Source organism: Mastacembelus armatus, chromosome 9 (genome assembly GCF_900324485.2).
Source record: "Mastacembelus armatus chromosome 9, fMasArm1.2, whole genome shotgun sequence".
Lineage (NCBI taxonomy): Eukaryota > Metazoa > Chordata > Actinopteri > Synbranchiformes > Mastacembelidae > Mastacembelus > Mastacembelus armatus.
This window is the reverse complement of record NC_046641.1, coordinates 753575-778998: the sequence shown is the minus strand read 5'-3', so window position 1 is coordinate 778998 and position 25424 is coordinate 753575. Positions and strand designations below refer to the sequence as shown.

Sequence of the window (25424 nt, the reverse complement as noted above, 5' to 3'; positions counted from 1 at the left end):
GCTATGCTACAGGGAACATGGCAAGAAATCGAGTACCGTCTTGATGAGCTTCATGCAACTAATGGTGCCTATATAGAGGTGTATTAAATGAGGCAAAAAAAAATCATTATTTACTCTTCATTTTGTAATAATTTCCACATATTTGTCTGTTCATTTGGATTCACCCTGTGTATTGGGATGGAATAGAACAAATAATATATAATAGCAGTATACTAAATAAATTTGTTAAGGTTCCTACATCTGCAGTAGGAACATAATATTCTATCCTATGTATTTTATGGGATTATTTTAAGTTGCTTCTGACAAAGTGATCTTGATTTTTTTTCATGATGTCACTAATTAAAATCATATTAAAATCACCACATTTCCCCCTGTCTTTGAATGTTGTTTCAGAGTGAGGATGGAGATGTATGTTATTGCTGTGCCCTCTCAGCCAGTTCCAAATGTAACAAAGAGAAGTTGCTGGAGCTCCACCCTGCCCACTCATGCAGCACTATGAGGATCCTGCTCAAGGTATGGCTCTATACAGCAACGCTGAGAAATTAGAGTTCACCATTTCTCACAGTTACAGAGCAGTTGGTAGATCTGCAAAATTTTACACAGCTCCCTGTTGGTGCCTCTTTCTGATTCCATTTTATCCTCATTTTCATCACTGGATCATTTCTTCTTCTCTCTTCTATCATTTCTCTATCTCTTTGTCTTGAATCGTATGATCTGTTGTATCTATCTATTATGGATTCAAACCTAAATAAAAAACAGTTTAAGTCTGCGCAGGGTTTAACACAATGGTGCACCTCCAGCTTATTGACATGAACTTAAATCGAAGCTCAGTAAACAACAAAATGAGCTTCTGTTCATGTTTAGCGCAATGTCATAGTTACTTTTTGGGGGGACCTGAGATAGTGTTCAGTTACTATTACAGATTTTCTGTCCTTTTCTTGTGTGTTTCAATGATTTTAAGAACTTATAGGCATGATGATAGATATCATTTTTAAAAGAGTTTTAGGAACTGAAAAATTAGTGGAGGGCAGCTGGGGCGGGCAAGCGCCCCTGGTAAATCCATCCCTTTCCAGTGAATACATCCTGAGTAGGAATGCAATGTTACCCCTACAGTTTCTTTCACCTGTGGTGCCTTGTCATGTATGAGACAGGCATGAAGTTTCAAAATTTGCTGTGTGTGTGTGGGTAGGCACAAACGGTGCTTACATTTTATTATGAACTAAACAAGGGGTCTCCAACCCTGGTCCTTGAGCGCTACTGTCCTGCTTGACTTCCAGATATTCCTGTCCTACCCGCTGCTGATTACCTGGATCAGAAACTGGAAAGGCAGGGATAGTTGGAAACACTGCAGGGAAAGTTATTTTAATATAATTTAGTTATTAATCATGTTAAACAGCATGCCATCAGTCCTTGTGCTATGTGAGTTTTTTCAAATTCAGTTGCTTCAACTCAGTACATTTTGCTTATTGAGGCCTAACGTGTGATTCATTTAGATAACAAAATGCTTGTGACTTTTTGGTTGAAAATGTATTATGAAGACTTTGAAGACTGGTTTTGGCCTTATTGTAATCAAGCATGTGCAGTAAACATAATATGTATATGCAAAACATTAACCTTTCAAAAAGAAAGCAAAATATTCAGTCATAATTGACCAGTCTGTTGTGTTTAGATGTGTATGTGTGTCTGTGGCTATTCTGTAGCATCCTGGTCGCATTTTCATATGATTATAGTGAAAGTAAACAGTAAATAAAATTGTGACATTTTATGAACTGCGCTCCATGTACAAAAAATTATCAGAAAAGCTGGGATTTCACTGAAAGAGAAGCGTTTCACACAGTATGTGGACTACAGATTCTGTAACAATCATCCATATTCATTCATACAGTATATTAGTACAGACTTATTCAGTCCCATTCCTGTTTTAAGCACTTTTTGATGTCAGCCAAAAAACATCAAATTCTGGAGTGTTGAATCAAACAATATTTGCATTTTATGTGGTATTGTGTCTTCTGTGCATTTTCTCAAAGTTCTTAGTTTTCTCGTTGATACAATGAAGGCAACAAACTGAAGCAGATGTGATTCTAAAATGTCTAAGCAAAAACAAACTCTACATAAGTCACATTTACACCAACATACATCAGTTGTTACATCAACATTTTTGTGGCACTTCATTTGAATTAACCTCTTAACCTCTACTCCAAATCCTTAGCACTGTGTTTAACCATCCTGTTGTCTTCACATTGTGTATACACCCTTTGACCGCTGGGTCAAACATGACCCACCCTCACAAAAGATCTAAAATGAAGCAATTTCATTTCATTTTAAATTTCAAATGAAAAAACAATCTGTCATTCATCAGAAAGACTGCATTCATTCAGTGGACACCACTCGTATTTATGTCGAGACAGCTGTCATATATATATTTTATTTTCCAACACAGTTTTTTATTATTATTATACTGCAAAGGTGGCAAACAATATTTTTATATCAAGAAAAAGTAACTGTGTAGCCCCAAAAAGCAGAGCAGTCATCCTCCTGTAGCTGTATGTTGCAGTCCGTCCAGGTTGTCCACACCTCCTTTTTGCGGTTGTTCAATTCAGGATGATGGCTGGCTTCCTTTCCCAATGGTCAGTGATGTCAGCTGCTTTGCACAGTGTGCTCAGGAGGACCACATTCTTGTTTTTCTTTGGGATGTAAGAAACTAGGGGGTTAGTGGGGTGAAGGCAAACGTTGATGAGAGGGTCTCTCTCCACTTCAACCCAAACAGCACAGTTGGGAGCTCAGACTTGTTCTTTCGAACTGTGCCAAGCATGGTGAATATCAATTACATTACAGTCATGAAATGACAATTTAGCACTGAATGGAACCAGTTGCTCATCGACTGTTACTTCAGGTTGTAGAGGTATGACAGACGCTCCACCCACTTGTCCCAGACCTCTCTTATTGCAGCTAGCTTGTATGTCACACATCTCGCAGGTCTTGACTCACGGTTATCAATCCATACCATTCTTGAGAAAGCATGAAAAATTTTCATTGTGGCTCGAAAGATTGCCCTTCCACTCTCTACATCCCAGAGACTAGATGCAGCCTTATCTTGTGACCTGTAAACTCCTGCTAATATTAGCAACCTTTCCGGGTCAGTCTCAACCATGCTTTTCCAGATGTCTCCATGTTTTTTCAAGCCCTCCAAATGAGTCATTTCCAGGATGAGGTTTTGATTGCTGGTGCCATCCTGCCCTAGTTGTCATATGGTGATGAGGACCATGTGCCATTTGCCAAATGTTTCTCGTACATCTTGAGGAGTTTCTTCATTATCATGCTACAAGTTGAGAAAGCAACATTTATAGAGTTTTCTCTATGTGTCAAACACACACATTTTTTACCGAAAGACAACAGGAGGGTTAAGAAATCTTCAGCAAGACATAACACCTCACTTGATTTATTTGTGCAAAGCAAAACACATTTCAGCTCTCAGTCTTTTTGTAGTGCACCCCATAAAAAGCAAGCCTTTGGTCTGAGAGACCTACTTTAGACACTTTAGATATGAAGTAGATTTGTTTGACAATGATAAAAAAACAGTTATGTCTTCTGTCTGTAACTGATGTGATTGTATATTTTCTTTCCTAGAAAGTGCTGTTTGCCCTGTGTGCTCTGAATGCTCTGACCACAGCTGTGTGCCTTATGGCAGCTGCCCTGAGATACCTGCAGATTTTCACTACCAGAACACCCTGCATGGTATGAACATACAGTCAGTTCTCCTGCTGTAGAGATTATCAATCTACAAGGCAGACACTGGAACGGTTCGAATGTGCACAGAGCTGGGGTTAGGATGTGGTTAGCCTAGCTTAGCAGAAACTGTGTTTTTTGTGCTGTAACTGGATCAGTCCTTCAACAACAGCACTATGTACTAGGGATATGCATCTCTGCTCTGAGATAGATACAGTGTGTATGTCGATATGCTGCCAATGATCCAATACATTAAAGGTACTAATGCAGTAAGTACTGATACGATATATTTCACTCCCAATTCCGATGCACAATTCAACACAATTTGGATCAACACAATGCAAAACGATACAAATTGGTACAGGGCATGACACAATGCAACACACTGATTTTGATTATTTAGTAACCAAACAGTGTTAAACCATTAACAGGGTTTTTTTTCATGAATCCAGTGTAACTGTTCTGTCTTTTTGAAGTTTTAGTAGTTACAGTACACATTTACATCACCAAGCTCAAATAGAAGCACAAGATTTACAACAATAACGAAACAGTGCTACGTAGTAAGCAGCAGAATGTAATTCTGTATAATGAACAATGAAAAATAAAATGTGAGTAATTGAGTTAGCCATGCTGCCTTTGCACTTCATGGCAGCACAACACATTTTATAAATTGCTTTACTTTTGTCAAATTGTCCATCTCTCTTATAAAACCTGTAGTGCTGCCTCACATTAGATTTTAAGTTTGTGGCTGGTGTATATATTAGCCTCTGTCTCCATCATATTTGTTATGATGGCTGATGCTAATGCGACGTAACCTTACATAATCTAATGTAACGTTAGATGCAAGGCATATAATTAAAAAACCATATGCATGTAGAGATTTCTATGATACAACCCCTAATAATTACATTGATCGTTTTCTTACCGATGGTAATACCAGTTCACAGCAGCTCTACCGACGTACTCGTGTTGTGCGTACATGCATCGGTACAAATCGGTTAATCTTCCCATCCCTACTATGTACACCTGCCCTGATATCAACATAGACACGATGACCCATTTACCCAGTATGCCTAGAAAGTGCTGCTGTGACTGCATTTATGATGTCCAGAGGTGGGACGTAACGAAGTACAAATACTTTGTGACTGTACTAAAGTAGATTTTTCAGGTATCTGTACTTTACTTGAGTATTTAATTTTCTGACGACTTTTTACTTTTACTCCCTAAAGCAAGACATTTCCCACTTTCCATGTCTGTATTTAAAAGAACTGTTCGATGTTGTCGGCTCCAAAATGATTCATGGTGAATGTGTTGTGTTTTGTTCCCTGGCCTGTGCAGGTTGAAGAATAATTTCCTTTTTTTGTATCGAACTTTTTTAGTTTTGTGAAGTTATCAAAAGATGTATTGTGTATCATTTATGGCAAAAAAACATTTTTTTTACTTAAGTACATTTCAGACCCTGTACTTTCTTACTTTTACTTGAGTAAAGGAGTTGAGTCAGTACTTCTACTTTTACCAGCCTTTTTTCACACAAGTATCTGTACTTCTACTTAAGTATAGAATATGAGTACTTTTGCCACGTCTGATGATGTCACATGCTCTTTGGCAGGATGAGCCCAGAGCTACAGTGGAAGAACAAGAGGAGCCTGCTCAGGTGCCAGATCCAGATGAGTTTGTGGCCCCAGCCCCTCCTCCCTCCTACTTCTCTACTTTCTACTTAAACACACCACGCCTGGCTTGTCGGTAGATGTCCACACACAAAAAGCATCAGTGATGTAATGCCAGCTGTGTTTATCCAGTGCTTTTATTCCAGCAGTCTACAAACCATCACATTTCTATGGTCATTTATGACCGCTGAGTATGCAAAAAAACATGACTGCGTCTGCGTCTGTGTCTGTGTCTGTGACTGTGACTGTGTCACATAAATATGTGACACATATTTATGACATCAGAAATGTCAGCACAAAATCAGTCAGGAATAAAAACTCATGGGGATATTTTTTCATCAGTAGAGAGGAGCGAATACTTCACCATGTAATGTCAAGTAGATTCACACAGTGCATGATATAGCAACAACAACAAAGATCTAATGTGACAATTATAATGACATAAAGCTCTTAACTCTATCATATTAATCATGTTTGTATTCTAAAATACAGCTACCTACCTAGCCCTCACTATTGTTGCTGATGTATGGACAGCTAATTTGAAATGGCAAATTTCCGTAGACACTGTACACATTGAGTGCACAAATACAGGCTAAACAATTTTTAAAAAAATGATAGAAAATAACTTCTATAATCACCTACGTGTCGCCAGACATTTCATCGTCTCCTGCCTCCGGCTGACATACAGCACAAGCCGTTGCACTTCTAAGGAAGGGCTATCACGCATGCACAGAATAGCAAAGAGAATAAAAAATGTTATTTCCCTTCCCCTTGTTTTTTAAATTTTTTAAATTGTAAATAAATGTAAAAATATATGTAGTGCCCCCTACCTGTTTAATAACAGTTTGGTAAGGAGCAGCTCCAGGTTCCACAAACCAATGCCTAAGCGATGTGGTATTAAGGCCCCTCTAATGTCACTGAAGGCAATACATTGTGTGTAAAAGTTACTTATAATAAATCTGTTCACTCCCAGTCACTGGTTTCAACTGAATTCTTTCAGCTACATAAAAAAACTTAAAGTACAATACGTAAACAGCATTTAATTGAAGTAAAATTGTAAAGAAAATATAGTTGAAATTAATTAAACAAACTAACACACATAAACTTAAATGTACGAACTCCAGAAGCTTCCGTCCCGGGTTTGTCCCTTGGAGCTCTCTCTGAGTTACCTTTGCAACTAACTCCTTGTGGTTAGCCTGCTAGGTACTTAGCCACAGTGTCAGGAAAGAACACTCATACAGTTCACATTTACACAATAAAAATAACTCAACCCCTTTTGTATACAAATGTACTATATGCGCTTCAACATCTTAATACGATGCTCCATCGATTAATTTACTGTGGCGTTTGAAATCTGGCTGCTCAAAACCAAGATCCACTCAGCTTTTTCTTAGCTGTGCCCCTCTCGTCTCTCTCTTCTCCTCCCCCCGTGGGATGGACATCAACAAACTCCACCACTCAAAATAAGGATCACCCTAACTCTTATGGCAAAAGCAAGTTTTGTTTTCTCCTGTGCCCCCCAATTAACTGTGATACGCCTACAAACATTCTTAAAGACACAGGCACACATATGTTGTCAGTCAACATATGAAATACAGAACTCCATTACCATTTAATTTCTGAATGAGAAACTAACCCACGGTAACCCACTACGCTCTAGAATTATACTCTAGTGGGTTACATATAGTTTCAATAAATTTTGATAGTTTGATAGTTGATCGTTTTAGGGGGGCTGAATTGACAGACAGAAGGGCTAAAGCCCCCCGAAAAACGGTCTAGAACCGCCCCTGCATAGCTGCCTTACTTGCCTAGTCTTTCTGCTATTTATGGCAGTATATGTATGTAATATGTTTTACCTATCTTTAGTCTTTCATTTTATATTATTATTATTATTATATTATTATTATATATTATTTAACCTTATTTATTACTTTTAAAGCAATTACAAAAGAGGGCAGTATGAATTTTAAATTACATGACAGAAATATCTAATGTCTCTAACGCTGTACTAAGTCAATGAGCAGTGGAGTGATATGATTTTTTTCTGCTTCAGGAGGATCAATGACACTACTGTATTTTAGGGACTATAATTCGCACTTTTACTCCTCTGGCTTGTCCTGCGACTTGTACAGTGAAGCAACTTATAATTTATAAGTGTATTTACAGTAATTTTGTTGAGTAGCAACTAGCACTCTTGACAGTTCAAGATAATATCGTACTGCACAGGAAATAAAAACACTTCTGTTCATTCTAAGCTCTAACTCCTAGTGTAACACAAGTGAAAATGTTGCTCAAAAGAAAGAGCTATACTGCAGACGTCAAAGTGCAGATAATAAAGTCTGCAGCTAAAACTAAGTTTGGAGTTTCACTGTAATCTCAATGTCCTATACAATTTTTATTTGAGTCCACTTTTTAGTGTTGATTTGTCTGATTAAGTAGAACATGAAGATTCACTGATGATTGTTGTTTATTGTTTCAGGACGCTCGAGGAAACTGTGATCCCCCTCCCTCATATTTATGGGGCTCGGATCAAAGGAGTGGAGGTCTTCTGTCCGATAGAACCCCCTCCCCCATATGAGGCTGTTGCTGAAAGCTCCAACAATGTAGTCACAGAGGTACACCTCAAATTAGCATCCGTTACGCTATAGCTTAGAAATTGGATTTATCTGATATCATGTCTCATTGATATCAGACTGTAATATAATTGCAAAAGATTATGGTTTTTAGAAACACATGCCTGAAGTATTGCTTTCAGTAAGCAGTTAGAGCAACATCTTATGGATTGCCAGTGCAGTAAATTTTGAAAACTGAATATCGAGTGGCACAAGATAATTAAATCTGTCAATAAATTACTAATTTGCAACTCCATCTTTTTGGCCAGTTCATCTTAATATAGCAATGTGATGCTATCTGTTTATTTCAGGAAACAGGCATTGCTCTGACAAATTTGACTATGAACCCCACTACCACTCCACCAAGAATCTCTGTTCAAGGTAAGACACATGTCCACTCTCCAAGACAAGTTTGGATACATAGTAGCCCAAAGTGCACAGAGCTATTGCAGTTGGGCACATTGAATTCTTGAGTACTGATAGCATAACATGAGGCACCTCTGGACCAGAGGAACCTTTGGAGGAAATTTCCCTTTTTGCATAGTAACTGCAAGTACTAAGAACTATAGTAGTTCTTGCAATGCTGTTTTAGGAGACTTTTTTAACTTCTGCTTTGACGTAGGCACTTTTAAATACAATAGGAACCACGACTGACATATACGTACGTTGATTGATTACACACTAAGCCACGACAGAGAAAATTCAGAGCTTTGACCGATCAAGCAATACATGGAAAGTTTTGCTAGCGTTGTTGTTGAATGCTGTGCAGAAGTGACGTCACATGCTGCTATCAGCTAGCTTACAGTATGGTATTTCAACAAGTAGGATGCGACATAGTCTGTGTGGAAGTGAGCTCAGAGAATCAAAATCTTATTACGATTGAGGGAGTTTTGAGCCCTGCTGATTCTGGGAGCTATGTTTTTGGGACATATTAAATCATATTTCCAAAATTTATGTCAAATTAAGGTTTGCCACCAAAAATCATTCCATTTGCTGAAATACAATGAAAGTTATGGCCAAATTAAGAGTGAAAAATGACCCTTGGTGGATGAAAACATACCGAACAGTACATGAGGGTTAAAGACTATACCGAAAAGGCATTACAGAGAAAGCCAGTGTGTACAGGACTGATAAATGAAAACATAAAGTTCCAGATTGGGCCACTACACAACAATCCAGATATGACTGAAGAAACACATTGAGAGACTGAATGCAGCAACAGAGAAGCTGCACCCACTGAGGATGCCGTGAGGCTCTGGAGATCCTCTGGGCAAAACTACAAACACAGGGCATCTCTGGTACTGCCCTGCTCACGGGGCTTTCAAAATGAGCTGTAAGGCAGCTGCAATACATTCAGAATACTGCTGCTCAGGTCCTGACTAGAACCAGGAAGTAAAACCACATTACTGTAAACAGCACTGCTTGAGTATAAGTCACTTCATGGCTCAGCACCACAGTACATCACCGACATGTTGGTGCCATATGAACCATCTCAAACTCTGAGAACATCAGGGACAGGCCTTCTGCTCGTGTCCAGAGTCAGGACTAAACACAGAGAAGCAGCTTTTCCGTTTTATGCAGCTAAAATCTGTAATAGTCTCATCTTTGACAATGTTTAAGTCCAAGCTAAAAACTTTTATTTTCAGCTCTGTATATCACAGCTGGAAGTGTTTTATATGCACTTATCCTCCTTTAATTTTAAGTTAATTTTGTATACTATTTGCTGTTTTATTTTTATTTTTCCTATGTACTTCTAACTTATCTTTTATTTCTGCAAAGCACTTTGAATTACTCTGTGTGTGGATTGTGCCTTACAAATAAACTTGCCTTGTCAAATGTGCCTATTTGTTATTGAAATATTGTAAAACGTGGATTGCTGGCCGACTGTGTGAGAACCATTTTCTTTGGCAAATGAAATGTAAAAAGAGCAAGTACACACATGGTATAAGATGACAAATAGTTTGGTTATGTTTATTTGCTATAAACGTCAGATTTAAGGTGTAAACTGATAATATCAGGAAAATACACAACTACAGTGCATGGTAGTCTGGGTAACTCAAAAGAATGTTGCACCTACTTAAGTGTCCCTTCCATGCAAGTATGTCCATGCAATATTGGATATACAGATTGCACTCTGTTGCTGTCTTGCTTGGTGGCTGATCCAAAGTGCAGAGGACTGACTACAGATGAAGTGTGTTTTACATATACGGCCTTGAAGATACAAATGTAGCTTTGTAAGTCTCTAGGAAAAACTATCATTAAAATCCTAAAGATTCAATTCAATTCAATTCAATTTTATTTGTATAGCACCAAATCACAATACAAATCATCTCAAGGCACTTTACAAAAACTAAAACTAAAAACCCAACATTTCCCTTATGAGCAAGCACTTGGCAACAGTGGAGAGGAAAAACTCCCTTTAACGGAAGAAAAAACCTCCAGCAGAACCGGGCTCAGTTTGGGCGGCCATCTGCCTCGACCGGTTGGGGTGAGTGGATAGAGCAGAGAGAAAAGAACAGCAACAATAAACAACAGATAGACACTGCAGGTTGGTGGGACCAGTAACTGCACATCAGCGATATACAGCTCCAGGACCAGGGACACCTGCAGAAGGTACAGAGAGAACAGAGAGAGAGGGAGAGAGCACAAATTAGGGGAGAGAGAGAGCACAAGGTTAGTGACATTCAGTGGTGGAATATACATGAGGTGGGAGGAGAGGAACAGAGGGGAGGGGAAGGGAAAGGGGGGGCGGGGGAATTAGGGTAGGGGAGCTCAGTGCACCGATGGTCCTCGGGCAGTCTAGGCCTATAGCAGCATAACTAAGGGATGGTTCAGGGTTGCCTGAGGCTAGCCCTAACTATATGCTTTGTCAAAGAGGAAGGTTTTAAGTCTAGCCTTAAAAGTACAGAGTGTCTGCCTCCTGAACCCAGGCTGCGAGCTGGTTCCACAGGAGAGGAGCTTGATAACTAAAGGCTCTGCCTCCCAGTCTGCTTCTGGAAACTCTGGGAACCACAAGTAGGCCTGCACTCTGAGAGCGAAGTGGTCTATTGGGATAATATGGTACTATGAGGTCTTTAAGGTATGAAGGAGCTTGATTATGAAGGGATTTGTATGTGAGAAGAAGGATTTTAAATTCTATTCTATATTTTACAGGGAGCCAATGAAGAGAAGCCAATATAGGAGAAATATGATCTCTCTTGCTAGTTCCTGTCAGGACTCTGGCTGCGGCATTCTGGATTAATTGGAGGCATTTTATGGAGATATTGGGACATCCAGATAGTAATGAGTTACAGTAATCTAGCCTTGAGGTAACAAATGCATGGACTAGTTTTTCTGCATCATTTTGAGACAGGAAGCTCCTAATTTTGGAAATGTTGCGCAGGTGAAAGAATGCAGTTCTAGAGATTTGTTTTATGTGCGAGTTAAAGGACATGTCCTGGTCAAAAATAACTCCAAGGTTTTTTACAGTAGTGCTGGAGGCCGGGGCTATGCCATCTAGAGTAGCTATAATTTTAGAAAAGTTATTTCTGAGATTTTTTGGCCCAAATATAATGACTTCTGTTTTCTCTGAGTTTAAAAGTAAAAAGTTACTGGTCATCCAGGCCTTTATGTCAGTTAGACAGGCTTGAAGTCTGGTTAACTGGTTTGTGTTAACAGGTTTAATAGATAGATATAACTGAGTGTCATCTGCATAGCAGTGGTAATTAATAGAGTGCTGACCCCATCCCGACTAGACTGCTTAAAGGCACCCTGCCATTAATGAACTCATCTTTATTGGACTTGGTAAATTTATCTCTAGTATCAGGCTACGTACCACAGGCCTTTAAGACTCCAGTAATCAAATCTTTACTCAAAAAGCCTAGTCTTGATCCAGGCGTCTTGGCTAATTATAGACCAATATCCAACCTGCCATTTATTTCTAAAATCCTAGAAAAGGCTGTTGCTAAGCAGCTATCAGACCACTTACACAGGAATGAACTATTTGAAGATTTCCAATCAGGATTTAGAGCACATCATAGTACAGAAACAGCACTGTTGAAAGTTACCAACGATCTTCTCTTAGCCTCAGATAATGGACTTGTTTCAATACTTGTCCTCCTAGACCTTAGTGCAGCATTCGACACACAAATATAATGACTTCTGTTTTCTCCGAGTTTAAAAGTAAAAAGTTACTGGTCATCCAGGCCTTTATGTCAGTTAGACAGGCTTGAAGTCTGGTTAACTGGTTTGTGTTAACAGGTTTAATAGATAGATATAACTGAGTGTCATCCGCATAGCAGTGGTAATTAATAGAGTGCTTCCTAATGATATATCCTAAAGGAAGCATGTACAGGGTGAACAGAATCAGTCCTAGAACGGAGCCTTGTGGAACTCCATAACTAACTTTTGTTCGTGTGGAAGGTTCATCATGGACATGAACAAACTGGAATCTGTCCGATAAATAGGATTGGAACCACTTTAATGCTGTTCCTCTGATACCAATCACATGCTCCAGTCTCTGCAATAAGATATTGTGGTCAGTGGTGTCAAATGCTGCACTAAGGTCTAGGAGGACAAGTATTGAAACAAGTCCATTATCTGAGGCTAAGAGAAGATCGTTGGTAACTTTCAACAGTGCTGTTTCTGTACTATGATGTGCTCTAAATCCTGATTGAAAATCTTCAAATAGTTCATTCCTGTTCATTCCCCACACTGGGCTCAACAGAGCTGTGACTTGTTGTCAGCCTGGCTACAGTGCTGAAAAGAAACCTGGGATTGTTCTTATTTTCCTCGATTAGTGATGAATAGTATGCAGTTCTGGCTTTACGGAGAGCTTTTTTATATGTTAGTAGACTGTTTTTCCAGGCTAGAAAAATTTCCTCTAAGTTTGTGGAACGCCACTTCCTTTCCAGCCTTCATGATGCCTGCTTTAAGGTACGAATATGTAAATTATACCATGGGGCTAGTCTTCTCTGATTCACTAACTTCTTTTTCAGAGGGGCTACAGAATCAAGCATTTCACGCAGTGAGGTTACAGCGCTGTCAACAACATGATCAATTTGGTAGGGAGTGGGATTGAAGCAACTGCCCTCCACTATGTTTATACTTGGCATAGATGTAAATAAAGATGGAATAATTTTCTTAAATTTATTAACAGTGTTGTCGGATAAACATCTGCTGTAGTGGAATTTTCTTCCAAACGCTGCATGATCCATCATTTTACATTCAAAAGTTATTAAAGAATGATCTGACAAAACAGGATTTGGGGGAAAAACTATTAGATGTTCAATTTTGATGCCATAGGTCAGAACAAGATCAAGGGTGTGATTGAAACAGTGGGTGGGTTTATTAACGTTTTGAATGAAACCAATTGAATCTAATATAGAATTAAATGCAATGCTGAGGCCGTTATTTTCAACATCTACATGAATGTTAAAATCTCCCACTATAATGACTTTATCTGATCTAAGCACTAAATCAGACAGAAAGTCAGGGAATTCAGTTAAAAACTCTGAGTAAGGGACAGGTGGACGGTACACAATGACAAGTAGAACTGGTTTTTGTGTTTTCCAGTTGGATGTGAGAGACTAAGAGTGAGGCTCTCAAATGAGTTATAACTGTTCTGAGGATGAAAGTTTAATAATAAGTTTGAGTGGAAGATTGTAGCTACTCCTCCACCTCGACCTGTGCTTCGAGGAACATGATAATTTTTATGACTGAGGGGGGTTGATTCATTCAGACTGACATATTCATCCTGCTGTAGCCAGGTTTCAGTAAGATAAAGTAGGTCAATTTGGTGATCAGTTATCAAATCATTTACTAACAAAGATTTAGATGAAAGGGACCTAATATTTAATAGTCCACATTTGACAGTTCTGTTTTTCTGTTCAATAAGAGGAGTGGTCTTAATTTTTATTAAGTTTTTATGAATAACTCCTCTTCTGTTAACTTCTGATTTATTTGATTTATATGTTCGAGGGGCAGACACAGTCTCTATGTGGTTTGAGGGGGCGGCGGCTCTAAGGAAACTGCAGAGAGGCGTTTTAGACTGAGTCTCTGCATCCCGGTCCCCACCCTGGATTGTCAGGCTTTAGGTCGGCTAATAAACTCGGCCAAATTTCTAGAGATGAGAGCTGCACCATTCAAAGTGGGATGGATGCCGTCTCTCGCTACCAGACCGGGTTTTCCCCAGAAAGTGGCCCAATTGTCTATGAAGCCCACGTTGTTTGCTGGACACCACCTAGACAGCCAATGACGGAACGACGACATGCGGCTAAACATGTCATCGCTGGTCAGATTGGGGAGGGGTCCAGAGAAAACTACGGAGTCCGACATTAATTTAGCAAAGTTACACACCGACTCAACATTAATTTTAGTGACCTCCGATTGGCGTAATCGGGTGTCATTGCTGCCGACGTGAATTATAATTTTCCCATATTTACGATTAGCCTTAGCTAGCAGCTTCAGATTTGACTCGATGTCGCCCGCTCTGGCCCCAGGAAACATTTGACTATGGTCGCTGGTGTCTCTAGCTTCACGTTTCTGACTATGGAATTGCCAAAGTGTGTCAGAAGGTGTGTCACCGAGCTTGGAAAATCTATTAGAAACCTGAAGAGGCAGGTGATGAGCCGTGGGCTTCTGCTTAGGAGTACGTTTCCGTCGGACCGTCGCCCAGGCTAATTCTCCGGGCTGCTCCGGAGCTTCCCTTGGACCGCTAAAAGTCCCTGAGTTCGCTAGCTCCATACCTGCTAACAGGGCTAGGCTAGCTGGCTTTTGTTCGAAGGTGCGGAGCCGCGCTTCCAAATCAGTGATCCTTGCCTCCAAGGCTAACAGAACCTTTCACTTATTACAGGTATCATTATCGCTAAAGGAGGCAGAGGAATAACTAAACATGTGGCACACCGAGCAGGAAAGAGAGAGAGAGGGAGAGGCCATGTTAGCTAAGCTAACTAGCTAGCTAAGCTAACCGGTAGGCTAACGAGCGCTAAGTCAGGAAATAGCAATAAATACCGGTCAAAATAGAAAGGTACTTGACTAGTACCGGAATGTAGCAGTTAATGAATTGTTTAGAGTTTAGCTAGTTGGTTTTTAGGTGTGTTAAACTATAGCTAGTCTGTAGACGAACTATACAACACGACACACTTGCAAGACAACAGTGATTCGCTTACCCGGACCACTAACAGGTATGAATACTGTCAAACAACATTAGCTGACTTACCTGCACATTTGCAAGGTTACAAGCTAAAGAGAGAGCTAAATGTTATTTAAGTTTCCATGAATACCTAACTTTCAGAGTAAGGTCAGTGTTACACCCAAATCCAACCCCCTAGGAACACTCAACATATTAACAATCCTCACATCCTTTCCTTTGTTTTTTTTTTTTTTTTTAACGAGAATTGTCCATTTTCTATAAACAAAAATAAACGTATACTTTGGGGTGTATACAAATGTAAACATAAATCATAAACATGAACACAACAAATAACTAAACATTTCACATCACAGGCTCATTGAGTATAATCCTTTAGATAAGTAGGCCTCTTAACCTAGCAACCGGACTTAGTAACAGTGTGTCAGTCCTTTGCGTGACCACACTCAGTAGTAATGACAGATTGTGCATTTGTTGTAGTCACTGTTTGTGTAAATGTATTGAGATAGCAGCGGTTCCTACTCGGGACACCACCCATCTACAACTCCACACCTTTAATTTGCTCACTGTGGTACTCTTAGTGTCTGGTAGGTAATCACCTTACCAGAAGTTAGAATAATTATCAAATAGTTCTTCTTGTACCAAGTAAATAAATCAGTCCCAACCTTGGCCCAGGGTCTACAGGACATGTCATGGGATTGTCTGTTGCTTGGGGTGCATTGACCTGCATATGTTGCATTTGGAATTTCATAAGGGTCCTATTTGTTCTGAGGCCATCCTCTCAGAATCACATTTGTTATTCTTTGCAACTTTGCGTCCTCTTTTTGTTGCTTTGTGGATTCAGGATAATCTCTCTGCCAAGAGCTCTATCTCTGTGTCTCCCAGAACGCCTCTCTGCCGTCGCTTTGCTTAGCATATCATATGTCAGCCAGGCACATAGATCACATCAATGTTATACTTCTGCAACCTGAACAACATTCTCTGTAGTCCCTTTGATGCACTACGTAGTGGTTTTCTAACAATATTCTCAAGTGGCTTATGGTCAATCTGTAGTCACTTTTCTGCCATAAGTATACTGGGGAAACCTTTCCATCCCAAACACAATGGCCAAACATTGCTTTTTCTATTTCGAGCACTCCCTCTCTCTCTGCTCACAAAGGTCTGCCTTTCTGTGTCAGGGCTGCACCTAAGTCCTGTCTCTGATGTGTCAAATTGCACTCTTCATTTTGGTCATAATACTTGAGAAGTGGTGCCTTATCTTATTCTTCAGTCTTTGAAAAGCTGTCGTGCACCTCAGTCCATTCCCACATGTTGTTTCTGTGTGTAAATTGTGTAAATCAAAGTGATCCGAGAGATGTTCACAAAATTTTGACACCATGCCCACAAGACTTTGTACACATCCGTAGACTATGGCAACTCTTTTATCACTCAAACTTTCACTGGGTCAATCCTTAGACCCTCTGCTGTCAGTACATGTCCAATATAGAATACTGACCATCTCCGTAGTTTAAACTTGTCCACGTTCAGTTTGATGTTTTTCTCTCTGCATCTCATTAGAAAACAACTCAAGTTCTTGTTGTGATTTCTGTTTGCCTCATTTTGTGTGTCTCTCTAACCTGTGAAGAGTATGTCATCTGCAATGACATATACACCTGCACAAGTTTGAAAATCTTCCAGTGCTGGGCATAAGCCTCAGCCAACGGTACCAGCCAAATTTGGTAGCTAATGTGGTGAGATAATTCGATTCTTTGTCTAGCTTGACGTGCCAAAATCCTTGCTTTACATCACAAACCATAAATACCTTAGTTTTTGATAGTTCTAGGAGGATATCTATAGATATATAGATTTATATATATCATATATAATAGTGGGAAGAGGAAAATGGCTACTTTTTAGTGCCCTGTTCAGTGTTTGTTGTTGCACAATTATTCCTCTGCTTTCAAGCCATCATAGCAACTGGCACTCTGCTTAAGCAGTTTTACTGGTGGTACACTTTTGTCTATTCCAATGTTGAACTCATCCTCCAAACAGCCATCGCCTGTGAAAAAATTTTCAAACTTCTAGTATGGACTATTTTGTCCATTATTGAGTTCCTCAGAGCAGTTTTTTGTCACAGGGCAATGTTTTGTCACAATACTGTCAATAGCTAGAATGTTTTCATTCTACACTTTGCTCAACGTCGTCACTTCACTGGCTTTTCTGCCCAGTAACAGAATTCTGTCATCCTGATCCACCACTTGGAATTCCAAACTTTACAGTTTATCATTTCTTGGATTCCTAAGTTTGACTTTACATTTTCCTAGTGGGTGCAGTCTGCTTTTGTTGTACATGGCCAGCACTTTCTGTCTGCTCTAGTGGTGTGCTTGGATTTAACAGTTGCACAGGGATAACATGGTAGTCCAAGTAGTCCACAGCAACATAGCTGCGAAGAGCTGTTTACTCTTATTGTGTGCTTCTTTCATTTAGTTGACCATCTCTTTTGTTTCTCCCACATCCTTTACTGTCATGATGTCTTCATATGATTCACTAGCTTCTGAAACTGTGTGCACCAGCATCCTTTTTTTTAGTTTTCTCAACTTTACAGTGAAGCGGTTTTCTTTTCCACACTGTTTACACTTTTTTCCATAGACTGGACATTTCTTTTTGTTTCTCTCGTTTGTGGCCACAAAAGTTACAGCAGACATCATCACTCTCTCTGCGTGGAGTCTTCCTCAGGGCATGTACTTCCTCAACTGTCTGCCCTTGTAATGTTTTGCTGTTCTCAAACATTTTTTTCAATGTCAAGTAGTCCTCCCTTAAAAGATGTTCTTTCATTGCTGGCCACCACTCTCAAGTCTGTGACATATCTCTCAATATATATATATATAATATAAAAGCATACACTAGCTAAACTGTATCAGTAAAACATTAGATAGTATTTATACAATTCTCTCACACACATTTTAGCCAAGTTGTAATCCCACAGCTGTTCGTTGAACAAATGAATTAAAATGAGATGGAATTGAAAGACATGGAATACTATGCCACAATAATGATGACTTTGAGCTGAAGATTGCAGTCTGCAAACGGCATGCTTCTTTGTAGACCACGGGGACAGAATGTTGCCCATGGAAATGTATTGTGCATATTTTAAATGCCGATTATCAGCCCTGACTATTTTAGTTGATTATGTGAATATTTTGTGTAGCATTGTTATCATTTGTTTTGACAATATAAGCTACCTATTATTAGAGTTTGTGTCCAGAAAGATATGGTCTGTTTATTATTTTTTACTGTTAACAGTTTGCACTAGAGAAAAGAGAAAAATCTGCTGGATATTCAAAAAATACGGATGTGTGTCTGGTCTTAGACATGAGTTCCGGAATGGTATCGGTGGCATTAGACATCACTCCGCAGGCCAAGCTGCCTCCTCAGCAGCAGAAGCACACTCCAACACTAAACCCCTGGAGGAAATCAGGCATCCATCGCTCCAAAAGTGACCCATTATTAATGGACCTCACTGCTAAAGGTCAGCTTTTATTTCTGATGCATGACACACCCATTCAGACTACATACATATTAGCACATGAATAAGTCTTTTCAATCACTTGATCTTTACTGTATGACTACTGTCCCTCACCACTCTACAGTTATCCTTTGGAATTTATTCAATAAAGTATCCTTAATTGATGTATCAACATTAAGAACCCTATCTGAATTGGGAAACAACCATCACAATAAATTAATCAGAATAAAGGATTTCCTGATGTTTTTAAACACTTTTTTCTGAAAGCTTGCACCCTAAAATTGAAAATGTCTTCATGTTGTTCTCATGTTGACATTTTGTACTACTTTCACAAGTAGGCTACTGTTTTCTGATGAAGCTATGATAGATATTTATGAATAATTGGAGGAGTTGAATTGTCTTTCCCCTCTGATGTCTGCTGTAGTGTGGAGCAGCACAGACACCCATCTAGTCCCTTCTCCTAAGACCACAGATTCTTCCACCCAGACCTCTCAAACCATACTGGCTGCCCACACCCAGCGCCAGGTCACATTGCGACGGGGCAACAACAGCAGGTTGCCCTGGCACCCTCGGCCTTCCTCCATGGTAGACTACCAAAGCTACCAACACACCCAGCAATTGGTACGAAAAATTCTGGAGCAGCCAGCTGCCCAGGGCCTGGCCCCTGAGGTCCAAGAGTTGGTGGACAGCATACGACAAGTCCTACAGTCAGATCAGGAGCACATAGAGGAGGCTGTACGCTGTGCCTGTTATATAGAACAGGTAGGAATTCTTTTCATTTGTAAAACACAACTCTGTGGAACAGTTTCAAAACAAACCTAACATGAAGATCTTTGACGTTTGACATTAGTTTCCTGTTTTTTTACAGGTGGTTACTGACTCAGAGATGACTTCCAATCAGCCCAGATCTCCCCAGCAGCAGCCATCAGGCAGTTCCTTCCAGACTTTCCCCCAGGCCCCCAGGAGAATGCCTGGTCTGCTGCACCTGCAGAGTTGTGGGGACCTCAGCTCCTTCACCTCCTGTGCAGCGCTCGAGTCTTCGGAACATGGAGGAAAGAGTAGAAACATGGAGTTAACAGCAGGCTCTAGATCGAGTTCAAGGGCAGGGTCTCACCTGAATCATCCCGACCGCCCTCATAGTCTGATTGGAGTCTTTAGAGAGACAATCCTTTGAGGCAAAACCAGTGTTATTAACTAGAAGTTGAGTCATGGCAACTGGACTTTAAGTTTTTAGGTTTTTCGACCTCTAGCCTGAGAATCTTCATGGACAGTGTTATTAACATATGTGTGAAAGTTACACAAAGATAAGTTTTAATTGTGGCACTACCAATGCATTGATTGGAATTTGCATTTTAGTATTAAACTGTGGGCAGCATAGTGGCTTACAGCAAGAAGGTCCCTGGTTTGTAACCCAGCAGGGGCCTTTCTGTGTGGAGTTTGTATGTTCTCCCTGTGCTTGCGTGGGTTTTCTCTAGGTACTCTGGTTTCCTCCTGCAGTTCATGAGTGAATGATTATTAAAATGTCCACCATGTTGGCAGTGATGGTGACTTCCATGTTTACAAATCACATTTCTGTCTTTTGACAACTCCAGACAGTTGGTCCAGCTTGTTAACTAAAGCCCTAATAAATTTGGTTTATTACCTTGAACTCAGACTTTTACTGATCTGAGGCATTTGGTTTTTCAAGCTCTTCATTGAGGGCTTAGCAGTAGAATTGATAGTAGTAGACAATGATATGTGCATTAATATGCGCTGTGCCTTTTAACTAAATAAGAGAAAAAAGAAAAAAGGATATAGTTATGAATATAAATATTTTTGTGGCTGTGAAGAATGTCAAATTTATGACCACAGCTACAGTAAACATGCTGTTAATTAGCTAAGCTAATTTACCAGTTTGTGAGTTTGTGTTCCAGTCAAATCTGACCGATTTACAAGTTGCCTCTCTAAAAAAGTGCAGTAAATTTCATGTTTGTCATGAGGTTCCATGACTTTGTTCACACACGTCATTCAAACGCATAAAATAATTTTATAAAAATTGTGTGTGTTTTATGGAATTAGGAGTTCCTGGTCAAAAATGGTAATTGGAAATGAATGGGTTAAACTAAAATTAGTGTATGAAACAGAGTTTAAGCACATTTTTACACCCATTTCCCACACCTTAACACGCAGGTGTCATTGAACAGGCACACATACCATGCACGCACGCATACACACACATGTGCCCCATTATGGCATGGCAACCCCCACGGGTTAACAATATGATTTTTCCCCACGGGAACCACACCTATTGAAAAACAGAACTTCAACATTGTTGCAATCAACTTTCTCGCAACTCTGGTATGCAAAGCTTTTTTTGAGGCCTTGATGGCCAATACAGTGGGTACGGAAAGTATTCAGACCCCTTTAAATTTTTCGCTCTTTGTGTCATTGCAGCCATTTGCCAAAATCAAAAAAGTTCATTTTATTTCTCATTAATGTACACTCAGCACCCCATCTTGACAGAAAAAAACAGAAATGTAGAAATTTTTGCAAATTTATTAAAAAAGAAAAACTGAAATATCACATGGTCATGAGTATTCAGACCCTGTGCTCAGTATTGAGCTGAAGCACCCTTTTGAGCTAGTACAGCCATGAGTCTTCTTGGGAATGATGCAACAAGTTTTTCACACCTGGATTTGGGGATCTTCTGCCATTCTTCCTTGCAGATCCTCTTCAGTTCTGTCAGGTTGGATGGTGAATGTTGGTGGACAGCCATTTTCAGGTCTCTCCAGAGATGCTCAATTGGGTTTAGGTCAGGGCTCTGGCTGGGCCAGTCAAGAACGGTCACAGAGTTGTTCTGAAGCAACTCCTTTGTTATTTTAGCTGTGTGCTTAGGGTCATTGTCCTGTTGAAAGGTGAACCTTCAGCCCAGTCTGAGGTCCTGAGCACTCTGGAAGAGGTTTTCTTCCAGGATATCTCTGTACTTGGCTACATTCATCTTTCCTTCAGTTGCAACCAGTCGTCCTGTTCCTGCAGCTGAAAAACACCCCCACAACATGATGCTCCCACCACCATGTTTCACTGTAGGGATTGTATTGGGCAGGTGATGAGCAGTGCCTGGTTTTCTCCACACATACCGCTTAGAATTAACACCAAAAAGTTCAATCTTGGTCTCATCAGACCAGAGAATCTTATTTCTCATAGTCTGGGAGTCCTTCATGTGTTTTTTGGCAAACTCTATGCAGGCTTTCATGTGTCTTGCACTGAGGAGAGGCTTCCGTCGGGCCACTCTGCCATAAAGCCCCGACTGGTGGAGGGCTGCAGTGATAGTTGACTTTGTGGAACTTTCTCCCATCTCTCTACTGCATCTCTGGAGCTCAGCCACAGTTATCTTTGGGTTCTTCTTTACCTCTCTCACCAAGGCTCTTCTCCCACGATTGCTCAGTTTGGCTGGGCGGCCAGGTCTAGGAAGAGTTCTGGTCGTCCCAAACTTTTTCCATTTGAGGATTATGGAGGCCACTGTGCTCTTAGGAACCTTGAGTGCTGCAGAAATTCTTTTGTAATCTTGGCCAGATCTGTGCCTTGCCACAATTCTGTCTCTGAGCTCCTTGGACAGTTCCTTCGACCTCATGTGATATTTCAGTTTTTCTTTTTTAATAAATTTGCAAAAATGTCTACATTTCTGTTTTTTTCTGTCAAGATGGGGTGCTGAGTGTACATTAATGAGAAATAAAATGAACTTTTTTGATTTTGGCAAATGGCTGCAATGACACAAAGAGTGAAAAATTTAAAGGGGTCTGAATACTTTCCGTACCCACTGTAGATATGCTGCATGTGAAACTCTGGACTTCATATTTGACCATGACAGTAATCAGGAGGAGAGAAGCCAGGCTGATAGTAAGGAGGCTTTAGATTAGGAAGTGTCAGAGGTTGAGGATGACAGAGTACAACCCAGAGGAGGAAGACTCTGACACTGATGAGGAAGAAGACCTAGCTGAAGTTGTGGTTTCCTTTCGGTGAAAAAATGGAAATTTCTTCTCAGCTGATAGATAGATAGATAGATAGATAGATAGATAGATAGATAGATAGATAGATAGATAGATAGATAGATAGTTTATTCATCCCCCCATGGGGGAAATTCAGATTGTCCTGCAGCTCTTATATTACCTTTAACATAGAAACGTCATTATAAAATATAAAATATAATTAACAGCTAAAGGCACTCAGTCAATAATATATAACATAAATAGCATAACTAACATATCAACAATTAATATTAAAAAGTCTCATGACTGTGGGGACAAAGGATCTCCTCAACCTCTCAGTTCTGCAGCGTAGCCTCCCACTGCAGCTGCTGCCCTGTTTAGTCAGTATATCGTAGAGGGGGTGTTTATTATTGCTCAATATAGAAAGCCTTAGTCTTGGTGGTGTTCAGGAGAAGATAGTTCTTTTTGTTCCAGTCATCCAAGGCCTCCACTAGGTCCCTGTACTCCCCCTCCTGTCCACTATGCACACATGCCACAAAAGCCGTATCATCAGAATACTTCTGAAGGTGGCAAGACTGTTATACCTAAAGTCCGATATATAGACCGTGAACAGAAAAGGAGCAAGAACAGTCCCCTGTGGAGCCCCAGTGCTGCATTCCAGTGTCCCAGAAACACATCTTACCAGCCTGACATACTGCAGTCTGGATGTCAAATAGTCCATAATCCATGAGGCCACCCCCATACATAGAAGCTTACCTCTCAGTATTGGGATAGTATTGAAAGCACAGGAAAAGTCAAAGAACATAATCCTCACATATGAACCAGGCATTGATATGTTTAAAAGCAACTGAAAAAAGCACAAATGTCAGGGCATGTCAAAATTTGTCAGACAGCGTGGGGCATTGACCCACACCCCACCATGACGTGGTGATGCGCGAGACCTTTCAGATAATGTATATGATGTGGTTGCCATGGCGACGTGGGCCTGGAAATCGTTAGGATTATTCTTCTTTTCTATTTCTATCTATTTTTCACCGAAACAACCTCAAATTTGACCCCTTGATCATGTGTGAAAATTCTCCAAAATTTGCCCAAAATTCAGAATCGCGTGAAAATTATATATTTTATAGGTGTCATAGGCTAAATGACTTCAAAAGAATGGCTCTTCAGCGCGCCTGACAAAAGTGAAAATACATTGCGCCAATGGGAGCCAGACCAACACTTTTTCATCATAGTCACCAAACTCGGCATGTTTATTCTTTATATCGGGCTAAGCAAAAAAGCTTAACATGTCGAGGTTGTACAACCAACAGGAAATCCACCAGTTTGGAGTTTTATTTGAGGTCATTGAGTTCACTGTTTTTGCTTACCTCATACTTTAATGAACTTGTCCCAGGGCTTTTTACCAAATTAGCTAATTCCTGGTCAGCATCATCTACAGGAGAGGGGTTGCAAATAGCGCCCTCTATCTAAACGTTTTGAAAATTTGCATGGAGAGCCAAAATTTAGTTTGACAGAACTGTCTTTGTACGTGTGTATCACTGTGGCCTAAGAAATGTGCCCGCTGCCCCCCACCTCAGCTTTCCGGCCCCAAAAACCTGCTCTCATTTGAAGGGCTCCAGGTGGGCTAGCGGCGGCGATCCGCTAAGGGTTGGCGGTTCTCTTACTTGTTAACAAGAAAGGCCAAAATGATCCCCACCTGTGGAACTAGTGGACATTTTGGTATTTACTAGTAAACTAGTAAACATTTGAATCTCACTAGTGAACTAGTAAGAATTAATAAACCTTGAATTGTTAACTTTACGCCTTTGACTGTTTAACATGTAAGCTGTGACAGGCATTCACTAGGTAACTAGGTGCAGTTCCTCAGGCCTGCATGTTAACTAGTGCGCAACATGCAGATGAAGTGGTCGGGATAATGACAAAATCCTTCATTCTGATTTGTTAGCATTTTTAATTTTGGAATAGAGAGCTAATTAAAAGCCTTAATGCCCACCAGCCCATCCCCCTCATTAGGATTTTGTGCTACTAGTTAACTAGTGAACATTTGGGCTTTCACTAGTTCAACTAGTGAACATTTTGAAACGTACTAGTTAACTAGTATACATTATTTAGCCTCACTAGTTAACTAGTAAGGCCTAGAGGTATTAATTAGTTAACTAGTGTGCATGATGGCCCTCACTAGTTAACTAGTAGGACTTTTAGCCTTACTAGTCTCGTCCAGAAGGCCACTGGTACATAAAAAAGCTGACTAGTGTGGAGGTTTTACAAGATGTCAAGGGGTGATGTGAATGTTTGCTTGACCCTTTGATGGTATGTGGTTCTGTCTTTGTTATTGGGTTAGTGTTTTATGGTTGTAGAGGGTTGTAAATAACTGCCAACAATTTGGTTAGTGCTGGTAGAGGCCTGGAGATAGAGGACACCTGAACAAACATGTAGGGTGGCTTCAGATTATGGTGACAAAGTGTATATAAACCTGGTGTTGTAACACAGAGTCAGAGAATTTCTGCAAGGATGTCCTTTCTGGGCCCGTGATTAAACCTGAGATGATTCATCACACTGGTTGTTTCTGAGAATTAGCAACTCTCAAACTTAAGAAATTTCCACTACACTAGTTGGGACTTTGGTCCTACTAGTGCAGTGACTGGCATTGATATTAAGGCTTTTCTTGGAACTAGCTGGACAGAAGTGCCACTAGTTGCTAAGAAAGTGTGACTAGTAAGGGTTCTTGTTCAACTAGTGCAATCACATGTCCAACTAGTGCAATCAAACGTCGAACTGGTTCTGACAAAGACTGAACTAGTATATGAAATGAACATC

General features: G+C 40.1%; 1 protein-coding gene across 3 annotated transcripts in view; it reads left to right on the top strand.

Moving 5' to 3' along the window:
• The window catches only part of fam189a2 (family with sequence similarity 189 member A2), a 41920-nt gene extending 21636 nt beyond the window's left edge, over positions 1 to 20284 (top strand). For 2 of the 3 annotated variants that reach the window (XM_026322623.1, XM_026322622.1), the window contains 8 exons: positions 394 to 513; positions 3628 to 3735; positions 5336 to 5469; positions 7873 to 8008; positions 8317 to 8386; positions 18484 to 18642; positions 19064 to 19401; positions 19508 to 20284. In XM_026322623.1, the coding sequence (XP_026178408.1) occupies positions 394 to 513; positions 3628 to 3735; positions 5336 to 5469; positions 7873 to 8008; positions 8317 to 8386; positions 18484 to 18642; positions 19064 to 19401; positions 19508 to 19813 (1371 nt within the window). In that variant the 3' untranslated portion in view covers positions 19814 to 20284. The remainder of the gene's footprint in view (positions 1 to 393; positions 514 to 3627; positions 3736 to 5335; positions 5470 to 7872; positions 8009 to 8316; positions 8387 to 18483; positions 18643 to 19063; positions 19402 to 19507) is intronic. The other variant, XM_026322624.1, reaches the window with a different exon arrangement.
• The last annotated feature ends 5140 nt before the right edge of the window (positions 20285 to 25424 follow it).